We start from the raw sequence: 17,941 nt of genomic DNA, 5'->3' as shown, positions 1-17,941 counted from the left end.
ATCAAAAATGATGCCCACCACTAATTCGTTGTTAGGTAAATTCGTTAATATGCCGCGCGGGAATCAAATCAATTTTGCTGGACTAATTTTAAGTTGATTGACTCTAGTTATAAATTTATTGGTTGGCCAGTTAGGCATTTTAATTCAATTCAAAACATAGAGTACCTACTACTTATACCGTGGCATTATAACAAAGTGTAGAGTTTCTGGTTTTATAAAATACCATGTATTACTTTTGTATTGGTTGTAATAAAAATACGTTAAATGCTAAAATAATTAAAGGCCAACAGTATCCTCGGTGTGGTTAAAAAAATGCTTATTGTGAACTTGCCAGAGAAAAAAACACGTAACCATTATAAAAAATCATCTTTTTTACCTTCTTGTTATGAAATAAAGTCAAAAATTCATAAAACTTCCCGTCACTTTTCTCAAAAGCTAATAAAATCAAAGACGATTTCTCGCCCCACAGCCTCTCTACTTAGGCAGAGGCCGAAAACAATTTAAAGGTTGAAACACTCGTTATTCGCCGGCATTTTTCGTGTACACTGAAACGCACGTGCCGCGGTTTAATTTGCGAGCGGCACGGACCAGAGTGAACGAGACGCGGCCAGATTGAGCTGGCTCGAACCGGTTTCGGTCACATCTTTATTTGCAGACTTTAACGTTTTTTATTCTGAGTGGTACTAAAATTAGTAGGTAGTAGGAGTAGTATGATATTCAGAATTATTGCAAACGCTAGTGATAGATCTTGAGTCAATTTTCTCCGCCCTCGTCTGTCACAGAAAAACTTTATCATGTGCACAGAGACGTTTGAAAAACCGGTATAAAACTATCCTCTCATCTCCTGGGACTGTCTTTAGGTATACCAAACACCTTAATCGTTTTAGCGGTTTTGGCGTGAAGAGGTAATAGAACACTTTCCCATAATGTATGACATGGATTAACATGATGGAAATGTTGTAATGCTCGATACGACTCGTGATAATCTACTATGCAAGCAACATGTTGAAAACTTGTTGCATGGTAGCGGATAAATTAGGTAATATTTCAAAGCTTTAGCTGAAGAAAGGATTTGGAATAAACTATACTTTTTATACTAAAAATATTTTTCATTGCTGGGCGATTCGCTAGTACTCGAAATATTACAACCAACCAAAATCTGTCACCTCAATCAATATTTGCGCGTCTATTAATTTCTCCCGGCAATCTGTCATCCCATTTCATTTTTCGAAATAAATAGTCCCCGATTCTGTTTCTCAAAATAAACACGGCACGTTCCGCCGGTTCCGCACGGACGGCTGCGTTCGGCTGCGTTCGGGTGCGCGCGCGACTGAATATTTATGGCCAATGAAAACGCCACTGCCTTCCTGTAGTTAGTACGGTGTAGCTGGAAGACGGTTTTGGCATAGATAAGTGTAGATTTAGTACCTACTCGAACATTTAGGCTGGGATGCACCATCTCACTTTAACTTTGAAAAACGTCAAAAATCTCCATACAAAAATCACCGGTTATCGTTATAGTTACGGTCAACGTTAGTTGGTACAACTCAGCTTAGGAGATTAAAATAACAAGCCTTTTAAAATAAACGTGATAAAAAATCTTTTATTAAAATAAAGAAACAATCTCAAACCAGTGAAATGGCACGCAAAAGTTTAAAATCTTCAATCGTTCTGTCAGGATTTTTCGATGCTAGTAATAAACATGTTAAGTTTTAAATATAGCGTCCAATGAATTTTTATAATTAAATATGTGAACTGGTAAATACAACCAAATTGATAAATACCAAACCAACCGTGATAAATAATACTCATTGCGTAACCTACATGAAAATAATTTGAACAGTTAATTACGAAAATAAGAGATAACGTTTTGAAATTAAATTTAATATTGGTAAATGGATCACACGTACCATTAGTTAATTGAAAATGTAATTTAAATTATTTGATTTAGCTCGAGTAATTTGCAATATGTAGCGTCGTATGTAGAACATCTTTATTTGAAGTCATGTGGCAATCATTTTCGATTATTTCTGCAGTTAAATATCGATAAACATTGTATATTTCTTTAAAATCTAACATAAACGTCACGTTCGTTCCACTCCGGTCGCGTTCGATCGCGAGGATATTTACGAGCTATGAAACCGCCATGTTTGATTTCATTCGTTGTTATGATTTTTGTGTTTACGCGTAATAAGGACCTCGTAAACGGAGGGTTAAGTTTGATGTCAATGATGTCAATGCCTCCTTTTATTTATTATTTAACTATTTGGGTGAGCTATGAACGGCAAATACAAATGTATAGACAGTTTGGACTATAATTTTGCAACTCATATAAAGGTTTTAGCAATTTTCTTCCTTTTCTTTGCCCTAGCCGCCATTTGCATTACTTGGGGTCAGCTCTCCTCGTTCTGTGGCACCAGGACATTCTGTCCTGGGTTGTCGAATCCTTAGTATTTAAAGGAAATGATAATATTCAGTAGATAATTGATACTTAGTCTTTTAATTGATTCATCTGCTTGTGGATAGCCAGAATAAGCACTAAATATCTCAGACAAAATTATACATAGTTTATAATTTAGTTACCATACAAAAATATCGTTTTATACATACCATATAATTCCCATATTAAAAGCCATGCATCTTCTTTCAGTAGCAACCTTGTTCCAGATAATTTACCGACTTTGTCCCGGGTTCAACGGGACAAATATTCCAATAAATCCCCCTAATGGCTTGTAGGGCTCTTCCCAAGATGTTCAACCACTATGATTTAAATGGGGGCATTTAAATTAGGACTCCGATGGCTTAAGTCTAATTTACTGTTCAGGTAACAATGTTACAAGGAACGAACTAGTTGGCTACTAATTCTATGTACCTATAGGTATTTGTCAATAAACATTAGCATTTCTTAAAAACAAAAAATCTGATTGGTTCGATTCCTGAGACCGAATTTTAAAACCGTTTTACAAAAGGACACAAGTTCTCTTAAGAATTGATTCAAGCCTAAAATTAGGCTATAAATAATGGTAACTTAGTAGTTAAATTTAAAGTTCTTTATCTTTTATCGACAAACTGTAGCAAACTGATCCCTGTTATTTTATTTACGAGACCACTTCAATAATGAACACGAAGTTTGCAAGATTTTATTAAACTTTCAAGAGCAAACTCCGCAAATGGTCGAGAAAAACTACGAAGAAAACTTCACAATACTTTTTATCACAAAGGAAGTAAAGGTCTAGACGTGCAGAATAGAAAATGCAGTGTCTCACTGAATTCAGTTAGCGGAACATAAGTGGGATAGGGGCGGAACAAAGTTTGGGCGGACGGAACAAAAATGGGGCGCGCACCGCTTTGGGCGGAAAGCGCGTCGTACTTCGACACGTTGCTTGAGTGCCGTATTGAATAATACTTTTGACAAGTGACCTACATTGTGATACGTGACCTACGTTAAAGCAGAATATTGCTTTTACGAGATTCAATTTAAATTACCAATTTCTATAGTTACAGATTTATAGAAGAGAATAAATCTGTTTTTTGGAAAAGATTTCGCCTGTAGAAATGTTTACATAAATTAAAAAGTTGTATAGTTAAAATATACATAAAATCTATCAAGCGATATTGAATAAACCCCTTTTAATAATGTCATAATATAGCATATTTTATTAGGCCACAAAAGTTCTAACACGCAAAATCAGTTATAAAGCATTCGGTATATGCAAGCGTAAACTCCTATGATTCAATAAAAACTTTAAATCACACAGAATTAGGTTATTTTTCCACCACAATGTGCCAATTTTTACCGGTTAAATTCGATCACGACTCCGAAGATATTTGGAATTGGGGCACGTCATCAGACTCCTCCGAAACTTGGCGGTATTAATACAAGTTGTTGTCCCTCCACACTCGTCAATCAACGTGTCGACAACTCGCCCGCACCACAGTAAAATTGTGCACAGTATGACATTCTAAAGGAAATCAAGGCTCTATCTGTTCCAAGTTCTAACGAGGACGTAGTCCAAGTTTGTGTAGCTTTAATGAAAATCATAACAATTGGCTACAGTTCATTTTAACCAATAATTAAGTCATTCTTCAGTCACTCTTGTGGCGGAGTTTTGGGCTGACACTGTGTAGGTTTGTTGTCGACACGACAAGAAGAAGAATAATTAAGTCGTACTTAATTTAAAGTTTAACTAAATACCTACGAGTATGTGTAACAAAAGCAATGAATAAGATAATATTGCATAGACACTATACAGAAGAAGCTTAATTGATAGATTTCATAATTTATAGCATTAACATGAGCGTAACATAACACTTACTTACCTTAATCTAATAAAAATCGCTGATACAATATCTGCCACAGCCCAAAACAACCGACTAAATAAAACATACAGTACTATATAGAAAGTAAATACTGCTCGTGTAGATACTGTGGTAGCACGGACTGGACAATACCGTAAATTGCTGTATTCAGAGCTCCCGGAAAATAGTTGGAGCCTCCATGTTGGAGTGATTTTTTAAGCTTACGCACTGCCACGTAAGGGTTTTAGTTATTTTCGCTAGTTTTTGATGATTTGGACTGCGACATGGCTATGACTTTGTGAGCGGATAAACCCGTTATGGTAAGAACAATCTGTTTTTCTTTGTGCGTACGATTTACAGATACTACGTACCTAATAATAATATGGTCTAATTTTCGATCTTATTAGTTTGCAACTTAATACAGTCGTCGACTTTTGACATGTTGTCGAAAATCATATAAAATACAAGTCATCGACATGTTCCTTTTAAAATAAAGCCGCCGACACAAAACTGCCAGCTGTCGGCGCGTTTAGTGTGTAGTGTCCATAATGCCACATCTGATATTCAAATAGGTACATATTCTAAACCAGTGTTTTTCAACCTTTTTCATGACACGACCCCCCTAGTATGAAAAAAATTTTGGCGACCCCCCTACCGTTCCAGTTTTTTTTCCATGACTTTTATAATGTTGCAAAGATGTTTGTAGGGACCGAATACTTTAATCCATACAACATTTGCATAATTAGATTTCGGATTAATCTGTCTTTATAAGAATTTTCCTTTACTGAAGTAGTTTTTACGACCTCTCGCGATCCCTCTATAGAGGCTTCGCGACCCCCCAGGGGGTCGCGACCCACAGGTTGAAAAACACTGTTCTAAACGATTAATGTTCCATTTAAATAATGAAACCTATACGTTCCTTAATGTTCATATCAACATACGATGTTGATTAAACTGCCACGAGTAATTTAACGTATGTACCTTTTGCTGTAAGTTCACATTGGTATGCTTAATTGTACGTATAACGTTACTGTGTCATTTCACCAACAAAAAAATACGTGGGGTGTATTTGAATTGCTATATTTGGCCAAGCCAGGGTAAATATTAATATGCATGTTGGCTCGACGTTTTTTTACTCTAGAAGTATTTTATTGAATGAATAAATTAAAAATGTTTGGACAAAAATTATGGACAGTTCTTTCTGGTCATAAGTACCCAAAAGGGAGCAAAAAGGGAGGTCCTGTGTTAGAATCCCGGTGAGGACAATTTAGCTAAACTTTTGTTTGTGGACTTTTGTCTGCTGAGAGACTTTCTAGGTATTAAATCTTTGTTAATTAATAATTTACTGTGAATTATGTTGGTAGATAACACTACTGTCCATCACTACGACGAAGACAACGATAAATTATAATATTTTCATCAAAATTCGTTCAGTAGTTTTTGCGTGAAAGAGTAACAAACATCCATACAAACTTTCGCATTTTATTAGTAGGACTAGTAGGATAAGTAGGATAAGTATTGCATACCTACTAAGTAAAATACAAAACATAATTACATGTATATTTATCAAGTTGTATATGTTACAGGAAATGTATGAATTCTAGGAAATGTATACAATTCCGAAGCTATTTAGGAAATGTATAAAATATTGCTTCAGAGATTTTTTAATACGCACATATCCTAGGAAATGTATACTTTTCCTAGGAATTTTATAGAATTCCAATATTGTATTAGGAAATGTATAAAACTAAGCGGCACAAGCGCGGTCGCGTGATCGGGTGTCCCTCGGTACGCCTAAAATTTCATTTAGCCAAACCACATTGGCCGATAGGTACTTTTAACTCACAATTATTATTGTTTAGCCTGACAGTTGTTTTCGCACTATTATACCTTTCTTTCGGCATCACGCATATTACGCTGAAGTATTGAAAATCCCTAATTTTAACATCTCTTTTATTAAACTATTATTGACATGAAGGTTTTAGTACTCCTGTAGCTGGATAACAAAGTCTCGGTTAGGTTAGGTTAGACTTGCGACCTTACACATACACAGCTGCCGCGGCGCGGTAGCGCCATTTAAGTTTCGGAGAACAAAAAAAGGCGTAATAAAAATAATTTTATGTAAAAAAAAAAATCTTAATTACATTTCCGATTGCTGTTTAGGAAATGTGTAATTTTCCTAGGAAATGTGTCTAATATAATTTACATCACACATTTCCGGGTGATTTTAGGACTTATACACAATTCCTAGGAATTGTATACAATGACGGATTTCATACATTTCCTGTAACATATACATTTAAATCATCATAAAACGAACGTTTAGACCTTTTTCTTGGCTTGCTAATTGGACGTGAAAACTTGATACGTAACAAAATAACAATTTGCTACAATTTAACAAGTTTCCCCGGGGAAAGTTCTCGTCCTAATTGCTAAATTCAGTTGCCACCCGGAAATTATTTCCGTCGATATATTAACGCTTATTTTTGAAACGTATACTGGGGCACTGGGTGGCTTGAGTTTGTAAGAAAAAAATGTAGGTATTTTGGTATAATTTACACCTCATGTCAATATTTCAAGCTTGAAATATTTCCATTATACTTTCTCAACTAACTTTTCCATGCAATCTTTTTCTTCGTCATAAAATATAACATTTTATAAGAAAAAGCGAACTACGACCTAACTTTTATTAAAGTAGATTTTTTGACTCTAAGCTTATGACCTCATACGAGTTATATGATTTCATATTAACTAAGGAAACCACAATCATCAATTAAAGTAAAACAGTCAGTTTCTCTTTTTGAATGAAAAATGAAAACATAGCGTTGCAAATGACATTCAAACTGAGCAGGTTAATTTCAATTAAGTATGTAATATATTTCCCACTATTTCAGCCACCATGTGCAAAGCTGAACCTACAGATACTACATTTTAATTTAATTTTGGAAGCGTGAACGGAAAACGGAGTTGGTCCCGATATTTTGTTCGAAACTAACAAAATTTACCTGTGACCTTTACTTTAAATTGTTTTATCTGCCAGCCGAAGGGAAAATGTCGACTACTATTTAGCTGAACGCATTTTGTTTCTGCTGTCGAAAAAAGGGTATTCTGGAAAAGAATATTTAAACATTTTTGAACTTTAGTCTTCTAGCTTTCCCTTTTTTTTTCAGGGTGACTACACCTTTTCGGGTCTTTACAACCGTCTTTTTATTAAGTGGCTTCTTATCAAGTTTTCTATAGTAACATATCCATGAGTCTAGAATCTGGACGATGCAAACGACGTAATAGCGATGAGGTATTTTATTTTCGAATTTCGTTAATATTTCTCTACGTTACAAAACTATTGATACGTAATTTCCCGCCACATTACCCGCTATCCCACGTCGGTCAAGCCTTCCGTTTAAAAAGTTCCCACAATTTTTTTGGCGACGCGTTATTTTCCTTTATTTTCCCGGCGACAACTTCACTCGAGGACAATAACCTCAAATTGATATATTGAGCGGGGACGTCGTCATTTCACGTTACGACGTCGCGGCGACGTCGCGAGGTGTCGGGATTGATTCTGGATGTCGTACGTCAAATTATACTTGATCCGAAATAAGGTTTGCGGAAAAGTGAAATGGCACAGGTCACGTAACTTGATATGTAATATACCTACTTCTAATTGCTGCATTAGTGAAGCCCACACTAATGTCGGCACGCGCACCGACGATCGCCAAACGGCTAGAGTACCTTCTATACTCGCCACTCTGCCCGGTGAAGCTGGAAAAACTACAAGCTACCAGCTCGCGTCCCTTCAAAAAATAAATAAAATAAGAATGAATATTCATTTGGTTATTATTTAAAATTTTGAAAGTAATGTCGTGAATGAAAACCAAACCATGCCATTATATCCACCCACGAATAGATCGGAATTCAATCAATGGCTCAAATCTAAAATTGATTACCTGAGTCTTTGCCAACCTGTCCAATACAGCCTGTATATTACTCTGCAAACGGGAAACGTTATTCCACGTTACCCAATATCGAAGCGAGACGTGCGCGTGACGTGTAACGTAACGTAACGGTAACGTTAGGTACATATCAATATTCGACACGGACATGCGGTTGTTTGTTTTGCACACGTGCCGTAATGTTCCACCAACTCCGAATTCCGTTTGTGACATAAACTTTTTATTTCGATGTTTGCTCGTTATTTGTATGTGACGAAAAACAACCGGTTTTTACAATCTGTAGTTGAATGTTCTAAATCCCACGGGATTGCATATCGCGATATGCATAGAGGTCAGAAATATCCAGGCAGATATTTTTTTATAACTGATGAATGTAACGTAAGTAACTGACAATAGCAATATTTGCTATATTTTAAAGGCAAAATGTAATAATGTCATTAAGAGAACAGCGTCGTGAAAGTAAGGGCTAATCAAGGAAACCCTTTCAGCAAGAACAATAGCAAATACTCGTAGATGGTTAATGGACTTAGTAGTTTAGTAGGTACACGTACGTTAATTAAGCTAAATACTTTGGCATTGTGTACTTACAAATAGCCGCAATTTTGCAACAAAAATTTATATTTAAACTGTATAGTATATTGGTCACCTATTTGTCCATTTATTTGCTATCCCAACAATACAAGATAAATGGTTATTCAACAGCACAACCGAATCCAAGGCACTATATTTATGGCTCGAGTACCGAACCCAATACCTGTCTCAACAATCCAACAAATATGTTGGCAAACAAGTTGTCACATTTGTCAAGGGTCCTGAATTCCGCGCCCGTAACATTAATCCGGACTCGAACCCGGGCTAAGTTTGACCATTTAAAGCGAGCGAGCCATCGATCTATACGAAACAAGCGTTGCGAATGTTCGCCGAATGAGACCGGTAATGATTAAACTTTGCGAATTGCAACTGCGCGGATTTATAGCGCTGTATCTGTTTGAATGGACGTATACGACATACGAGATATTTGAATGGTCATTAAATGAGCTATCCGCTGAAAATTAGGGCGCGGAATGGTATCATACTCGTACATTACGTATGGATAGGAGTAGAATTAATGGTGAAACATTTGTAGTGATTTGGCTTTTCTGTGTTTGAAATACCTACATCCAACCAAACTGATTTGAAAGCTTACAAGTGTTTTTTTTTCAAAAAGATATTTTTTATTGCACCACAAGAAACTGAAAATTACAAGAAACACAAAAGTTATACTAAAAAGTCTGTCTTATCGCAAGGAAGCAATATTTTTCTCAGTCTAAAATAAACTAAAATAAAGGAAAGGCGGTAAAAAGTTGTATGTGATTATGCTCATTTATTTCTTCTACTTTTTCTGAATGCTGTATTTTATTACATTTTCTCATTCCTCTTATGCTTTGCTTCTCTCTACGTTACATTTTTTCTTCACAATATTCACCAGGTGCAAACTTTTGCCTGCCATTTCGCAAAAAGGTGGCAATGTTCCGAAATATGGCGACGCCTGTAATATTTTTCGGTGAACGCCGATCTGATAGCGCGCGCTCGTCATAGCGGGCACGCTGCAAATTATCCATTTTGGTAATTGAACGGACGAACCACCGGCCTGGGTGGAGGCAGGCCGGCCATATTGGCGGGAAACTGAATGAAATTGAAAAAGATTTTTAAAACAAAGTCGTCTATTAAACACTTTTTAGCTTCAGACCAGCTCCAAAGTAGTCCAATTCAGCTTCGTTATAAAAAAAAATCAATCAGAAGTTAAATGCACCTTGCATATTAATGTACATACTAGGGGTGACAAGAGAGATTCTAGTTTTATGACCTGGGGTTATTAACTCTTAAAGTATTTAAAGTGGTGTTATTAATAGTTGTATTGGTGCTAGCTCTAGTAGCACTTCCACTTATACAGACACCTACTTACAGAAGACCAGCATCAGGGCGTTTTTTGGCATCTCGACACGTCTTTCACTGAATAAAAAGTTTCTTCCTTTCAATCAAAAACCGGTTGGCTGTTACATCTTGCCTATGGCTAAATGGAGGAATTTGCTGGCGCCTCCCACGTGAATATTTCACCTACCGCTGCTCACTTCAGTTATTTTTTCATTTTCGAATTTAATCAATAAAGCTCGGGATTTACAACATGGTTATTACATTTCTGAAATGAAAGTTAGCGTAAAACGGACTCAGTTAACCCCTAATATTGAAGATGAGGTGTCATCTAATTGGCACGATTTTTCGGACTTATTTTTTACTACTCTGCTTGAAATCTTTTAAAAAGTTGACATCATTTCCAGCGATTTCTGTTGCCAAGCCAGACTACTGTATTCTAGGAATATCCCGTAGCCCCTAGAATTCTAGAAACCTGCAGAACTTAATCAAAGCGTGTTCGCAGAATTATTAATTCCTCAATTCAAATTCTGTTTTGTAGGAAATTCTCTGAAATTGTGTATTACGTGTAGGTAATTTCGCATTTATAATATTAGTATAGAGTATATAGATAATATAATAGCGCAGACTGTATGTTTTTCTTTACTATCAACTGATCTGCTAACTGCCAGTAATATGTTTCATAACATCTCTACCTAGTGACAATCGTCATACAATTTCCAGCTTTATCTCCAACTTAAACCACAATCATAACTTGTCTAGCTCGCCTAACCCCGTGTTAGTTCGTCAGGTGCACACCAGAGGGGTCCATAATCGCAGGTTTATTATCATCCCTGCTGAAATTGAAACGCGGGTGGGATGTAACCCGACTTGACAGACGGGAGAGGGATGAATGTAACGTGTGAGGAAATTATATCGTGTGTTGTGAATAAATATAGTATTATAATATACGCTTTGGAGGATGAAACAATGGGCAAATTGTTGTCGCTTACTTAAGTGAGTTAAATAAAAATAGTTCAACGAGGGAAAATCTGTGAAAAAGCTCTTAAATTATTTTTTCTGATGATATCACTAGCCATTAGCTGAAATACTTAGATCCTAAAATGTGAAAATCGTTGCCTTATCAAGGAATAATTGTTATTAGATTACTCTCTAAATGCTACTAGTTACTAGTAATGCCTATTTGGGCTTCAATAATAAATTAACACTTTATTAAATAACTGAATTGTAACGTCACTGATCGTGCTGCCAAAAATAAATAAAGGTTCGGCCAAACCAACGCATGCAGCCCAAAATTGCATTTGTAAATACATATTCAATTCTGGAAAAAACTAATGCAAAACTGGAATTTATCACACAGTTAAAATAAAACAAAAGAGGATGTCACTTCGTGCGAGTAACGATGTACATGCAAATGCCGCGTGACAACGTGTCAGCCCGAATGTATGTTGCTCACTTAAATATTGTACGTTTGCAATTTCTGTGGTTGAAACGTCACTGAGCTAGTAGGTATTTGCACGGGAAATGTGTTTCGTTTCACGTGTTGTTTCGTTGCAGTGGAGGTAACCTCTTATATTTTGCGACCCATTGCAAGACGCAATCTATCACGCAAAAATTACTGAACGGAATTTGATGAAACTTAACAGTATAACAGTATAACTGTTTGTAACCCGGAATAACATATAGGCTATAATTTATGACGATCTGTGACAAACTAAATTGGGCAAAAGCTAGTTAAATAATAAATCTAGAACGACTGATTATGACAGCCGTGATTCTTTGGAGTGATAAAATAGTACTACTAGAGATTCTCATTGACTCATTAATCTTGGTACCTTATTTTTCAGGCTCTAGGGAAATATTTAAGAAAAGCGAAGATTTTGCAGTTTTTTTTATTATTTTCTATACTTTTTTTACGATAAAACGCAAATGGCCGTTTTTACTTTACGACCACTATCTTTTATCTAAATTTAAAAATCTCTCACAAAATATAAACATAAGAAATCTCATTATAAAACTAATAAACGTTTTATTTACATAATAATAACAGTGCCGAAATATCGGAAACTCAAAATTAAGGTACACATGGTACTTAGCAATCCCGTTAATAATAATTATTATATTAGTGACCGTGAAAGTTTAAAACAACATATTGTTTTTTTATTAATTTTTAAACTACAAAATAACAAGTCAATGTAGATAGCCGTTTCTACATCTCAGCCGTCGATTCTCACCTAAAATTGAAACCGTCGCGACATATCTCGCAGACGGGCAGACAGAAGACGAATGAATTGCTGTTTTGTTCGCTAAAATGTATAGCCATTTTACGTTTGGGGCCGTGTCGAGGCACCGGAGTGATATAAATGTGCCACGTAACAGTTTTGTTCAGATGTCCAAACTTTGTAAGATATAGTATTTTAGAATCGGGCATTGACAAAACAATTTCACGAAACGTGGCCTCTCACTATAGGCCTTATACAGAAGCTCAAAGTTGCTCAGCGTGCTATGGAGAGGGCTATGCTTGGTGTTTCTTTGCGAGATCGAATCAGAAATGAGGAAATCCGTAAACGAACTAAATTTGACTTGTCTCAATATCATTTTACCGCTATATAGGTACTATCGCCAACAGTGTTAAATGCCCATTGAAAGTCATGTCATCTCGTTCTATCGCAAAGAACCGCCATTTGATTAGAGCGAGAGCAAAAACGGAAATGAATAGTTAACAGTGTGGGCGTGTGTACGTGCCGAAATCGCAGCGTAGGACGTCCACTCACAGGGTGGTCAGTCAACCTCATAAAGGTACGGGAAGGCGCTGGATGCAGGCTGCTATCAACCGGCCTTTGTGGAAATCATTGGGGGAGGCCTTGTTCATCAGTGGACGTCCTATGGCTGAAATGATGATTAATATAATTTTAGGCAGCATTCCTTCAGGCAAACCATATTAATTTTTGTGTTATGAAAAACTTCATCTTACTCGTCGTTCCTACTCGTAATACATACTGATAAATGTATTGTATAAGGTATTATACAGATAGACATAGCGGACCCGGCGAACTTCGAACCATCTATTTAAAATAATGTAGGAATATAGGTAAAATATTTTTCTTAAACTATTCAATACAGACAAACAATCAAATATTTTATTAGTAGAGTAGATTTTGAAAGTATTCATTACGAAAATTAGAACTTATTAGGGGCTGTATTAAACGTTTTGTATTAGGAATACAGAATTGTGTGAAAAATAAGATTATACTCACTTTAAAAGTTACTCTTATTTATAGATGTTTATAAAACCTGATTTTTAATCAGAGCCAGGATTAGGGCGGCCTGTCTCGGGGCACCTTTTAATTACATTCTTCGCTAATTATCTGCGAGCTAAGAAACTGGGCCTTTGAAGTATTCTTTTAGCGGATACATTTTGTAAAAACAGTTTATTATTGGGTAGCTATTAGCGACTACTTATTAAGAGAAAAAACCGAGAACTTCACAAAGAAGAGGGAAAATATTTATTAATGTATATCTTTCTTCGTGATAACGATCTTTTAATAAATAAACTAAATAAAAAAAATACATACAGCCGAATATAGAACCTCCTCCTTTTTTTAAGTCCGTTAAAAACAAATGAATAGCGTAATCCATATGGGTTTCTATGTTTAGAATCAAGCCAGCCGAAAATGAAATCTAACTAAAGCTATGATAAATTCTCGTTACACGACCCAATTAGGTGTTATTTTAGAAAAAAACACGTGATAAAACATATTCATTTGTTTAAATAATAATCAGAACATAACTACTATGACTACGCGAAGCGAGGCAATTATAAATCACCAAACGAAACTTTTCGGACTCGCTGTAAAACACATTAGTCATCCCAAAAGCTCTGTTACTCGCCGAATATCTGTTTAATTGTTCCCCTTAACGACGCCCATAAAGCGACTATTGCTTCGTCATTTAAATTATCGAGCAAGATTAAAATTACTTTGAGGCCGCTCTACATTAACCAAATTACATTTCTGCCTTTATAATGTTTTTATATCTTTACTTGAGGGTAAAGCTGGGGCCACACAGAAGCGGTACTAGGTTTGTAACGGATGCAGTGCTTGTGTGCATACATAGATATAGTATCGCTCTGTACTGGCTTGAAAGTTGTGACAAACAGCCGCAGGTACAGCCTGTTGTAGTCAACACACAAGGTTGCAGACCGGAAATTTATGCAGCTTTTAAGATAAACAGATTTTAAGCTGTACCTAATTTAATTATTTAAGGTTTCTTTTGCAGTTACACTAACACACTCGCTTCCCGCAAGCTGGTACCGCTTCCATGTGTCCTAAGCTTAATTAAAGTTCGATGGGTTCGATCCCCAGAAACCCTTAAGATCCTCGAATGGACGGCAAATTTAGCCAGCGCCTTAATGAGGGCTAAAGTAGCCATGGACGGCCAACGCCCGATGAACCTCGAGTGTCACTTAACAGAGTACGTTCTGATGTTCATTATGTTTTTCCGTTCCTTTCTTGCGACGCCGTGCGTTCATTTATCGAATAAGGATGAGAAAAATCAAATCCTGACTACGAACGTCTGGCTTAATTTGGTAAGTGGTAGGAGCCGGGCAGGGCGCCCCTGCCGTTCCGCCTCCGCGCCGATCGCAAGTCAGACTAAAGTGGATGTACATATCGCAGTGAAGCCAGAGGCGGGCGCGGCGTGGGGCGTCGCCCTAGCGGCACAAGTGTCGCATGGAGAGTCGGTGTTAAAGTGTTGTCACAGCGCATATCTTTAGATTGTGTGTAGGCGGCGCGCGCGCCACGGAATGCGGGCGCACGCGCCGCCCGGCCCCCGTCTTGTGTGTCCAGGTCTCGACAGTTGTCTAGACAAATACTGACTGCGCCCTTTCTTTCTGTTTTTGTTGACATCGTCTAACCCAATAGGACGAGAAGAATCAGCTACTTATAACCAATATATGGCTGTCATTGGTAAGTGTGATTAAAATGACGAACTAAATTAACACATAATAAAACTTCTGATGTTTCATTTCGTTACTGTTTACTTTCCGTTTTGAGTTGTACGATCTTCCATCTTTTACTTTTTCTGTCTTGTTACGTTCTTCTTCTCTGACTGTTATTATTGAAAATTGCATAGCGTTGTGGAGTATGCGGCAGTTTTGGATTTCTGTTGGATTAGTTTTTCCTGATATTGCTGACTCGTCGCAGCTGTAGATAGCCGGTAGACCCTCATGCATCCCTCCACGACCTGTCATCCGTTAGATTAGCCCTTCAAACCTTTAGAACGGCCGTCCTTATTCGGAGACCGGCTCAGTCCGCCTGATCGGTGACTCAGGTAAGTGCCTAGCTCTAAAAGCCGTATTTTCAAGTGTCGAGATATGTAGTATTGCCGAAGTGCTCGACTCAACTGCCGTGTACGCCACAACGCGTTTAACAATATGTACTAATGGTTGACAATGAACACTAAACGCTAAACAAAGATATAAATAAATGATAAATTGCCCGATCGCGGCAAATAAGTAATAAATATTAACAGCGTGGTCTAATTCTCGATGTGGGTTTCGCAGTGTTAGGACGTCAATTGAAAGTAACATATTGGTGGATATATTGTATGTACCTGTTATGCACTGACGTTGTTACCGAAACGTGTATATGGACACTGTACATTGATTATGCACACCCCGGGTACCTGCTACATTTTGTTTTGTTTGGCTACAAACGAGGTAGTTTTTTGACTCTGCATGGCCATGGAATGTGAATACTCTTTTTGGGTCCGCCGAGGGCGGGTGTAGGACCCGCTACCATGGTTTGCTTAGTTTGCCTGCGGACTTGAAACCTCATTGGGATGTAATTGAAATAAAACAAAAAACACTAAAAGTATTATTTAAATCCTTTGTCTATTATTTAGATTTTTTTCTGTGGTGCCAGTAGGTCAGGTTTTGATTTTTTGTGATAATTCGTATCAGTTCTTGTGTACTGGGGTTGCGAGCGTACACAACATAATTTTAATTGTTTTGTTACTCAATCCATTTAGAAAGTTACGATCGTTTGTTTCGTTTTGTTTTATGGTTTATTTACAATCATAGTAAAAGTTACGTTTGATTTTGTTTTTCGATAAAAGGAACAAGAATAAACAAGACGGCTTAATGCACATACTTTTCATGTTGGCTGTAAATCTGTGCCTTGTATAATATTTTGATTTGTGTCTTGTTTCCAGCACCAAAGGTATGTTTGTTAAGCGATTTAAAAGATAATTATTTAGCATTTACCAATACGGCAGCTTAGTTTCGAAATGGTAGTACCCCAAGAGTCCTGGTCTTGTGAGATGAAACCGAATGCTATTTGAAGAGCGTACCCTTCGCAGATACTGGATTTGATGCTTTTGTTTATCCCCTGTGATTGTCTGATTAAATCTTGGAATATTGTATTATGTGCATGAGTTTTACATTTCTGCATGCGAACCCGCTTCTGTATTCTGTACTATTTTATATCTAAGCTTAATTTTATTGTCTATGTCTTATTACTTATGGCTTAACTATGTCTGTATTCTAGCTGTATTTATAAACTTGTTTCGCGTCTATTCAGTCAGGTGCAAAATTATGTATGTTTTCAATACAAAATTGGTGCATATTTCCGCAACTGACTGTTAATTTTCAATTTCGTTGACACTCAATTTCCATGCCGGTTAATCACGGAGGTTTTGTTTAAAATTACTGAATTGGACCGAAATAATCTATATTCAGCCGTGATCAACTGCGCATATGAAACGCAATTGAAACTGAAAGGATATGGATTCGATTCCCTGTTCTGTATAACGCGTGAAATGTTGGAAATTAACTCATTGAAACACTCACGCTTTGTCGATTTGTAATTTGTGTTCTCTTTTGAAGGATTTCAGTGATATTATCGGTGAATATACGCTCATTCATGTACAATTTACAGTAATACTAATAGATTAAAATATACGTTGAAAACGGCAGTGACAAGCCATGTAGATTTTAGTTTTTGTGATTTTCTATCACTTAATAGCCAATTTGAAATTTAAAAATAGTATTATAAGTAACAAAACCGTTAATGATTGATGCTTTTCCTTCAACTTGTCGACACATAATCCTGTCTTCATTGTTGTTTGAAATTTCCAAATCCTAAAGTTATGACTACCGAAGACAATATCTTTCACAGGATTATCTTAGTGACGATTTCCAAGTAAAGTCCGATTTCTATGATATTCCATTAAATCCTTTATCCTTTTGAACGCGTTTTAGTTGGAAACTCATTAAATATGTCCGATTGACAAGTTCCTTCAAGGGAGAACATGGCGGGGTTTGCCTGTAATTTGGCACACACTGGCTCTGGGATTTCGGCTGGAAGGTAAAGCTTGGGACACACTACTGTACAATGGGAATTTGTAAATAGAGAGAAAAAGTAATTAAAACCTCATTATTTAATGAATAGTTAGTACAGCAAATGCTTATAATGACGTGTATAAATATTATGTCATTCAAAGCTAGCAACAAATGTGTATTTTTTTTATTAGTGAGGGAATATTGTTTTTTAAATTAACTTTACAATATGGTCCACTCTTGCAGCAGAGTTTTGGGCTGACACTGTGTAGGTTTGTTGCTGACACGATAAGAAGGGAAGAATATGGTCGAATGTTTAGATTAAAAAAATAATATGTAGAGTGTAGAGTTCACGTATAATATCGTAATTTGTGTTCGCTAAGGAATAAAAACCATAAGTAAAGTTCACGTTTTTGAAACGTATATTTTTGCGGACATT

At 36.5% G+C, this 17,941-nt stretch overlaps 1 protein-coding gene across 1 annotated transcript in view; it reads left to right on the top strand.

Moving 5' to 3' along the window:
* Positions 1-17,941, top strand: part of LOC135074342 (neuronal acetylcholine receptor subunit alpha-7-like) — a 142,777-nt gene that overhangs the window by 96,363 nt on the left and 28,473 nt on the right. Inside the window, exons 3-4 of the mRNA XM_063968602.1 lie at positions 14,707-14,751; positions 15,086-15,130. Coding sequence (XP_063824672.1) covers positions 14,707-14,751; positions 15,086-15,130 — 90 coding nt within the window. The remainder of the gene's footprint in view (positions 1-14,706; positions 14,752-15,085; positions 15,131-17,941) is intronic.

Source organism: Ostrinia nubilalis, chromosome 1 (assembly GCF_963855985.1).
Source record: "Ostrinia nubilalis chromosome 1, ilOstNubi1.1, whole genome shotgun sequence".
In the NCBI taxonomy this organism is placed as follows: domain Eukaryota; kingdom Metazoa; phylum Arthropoda; class Insecta; order Lepidoptera; family Crambidae; genus Ostrinia; species Ostrinia nubilalis.
This window is presented reverse-complemented; position numbering and strand designations above follow the sequence as displayed.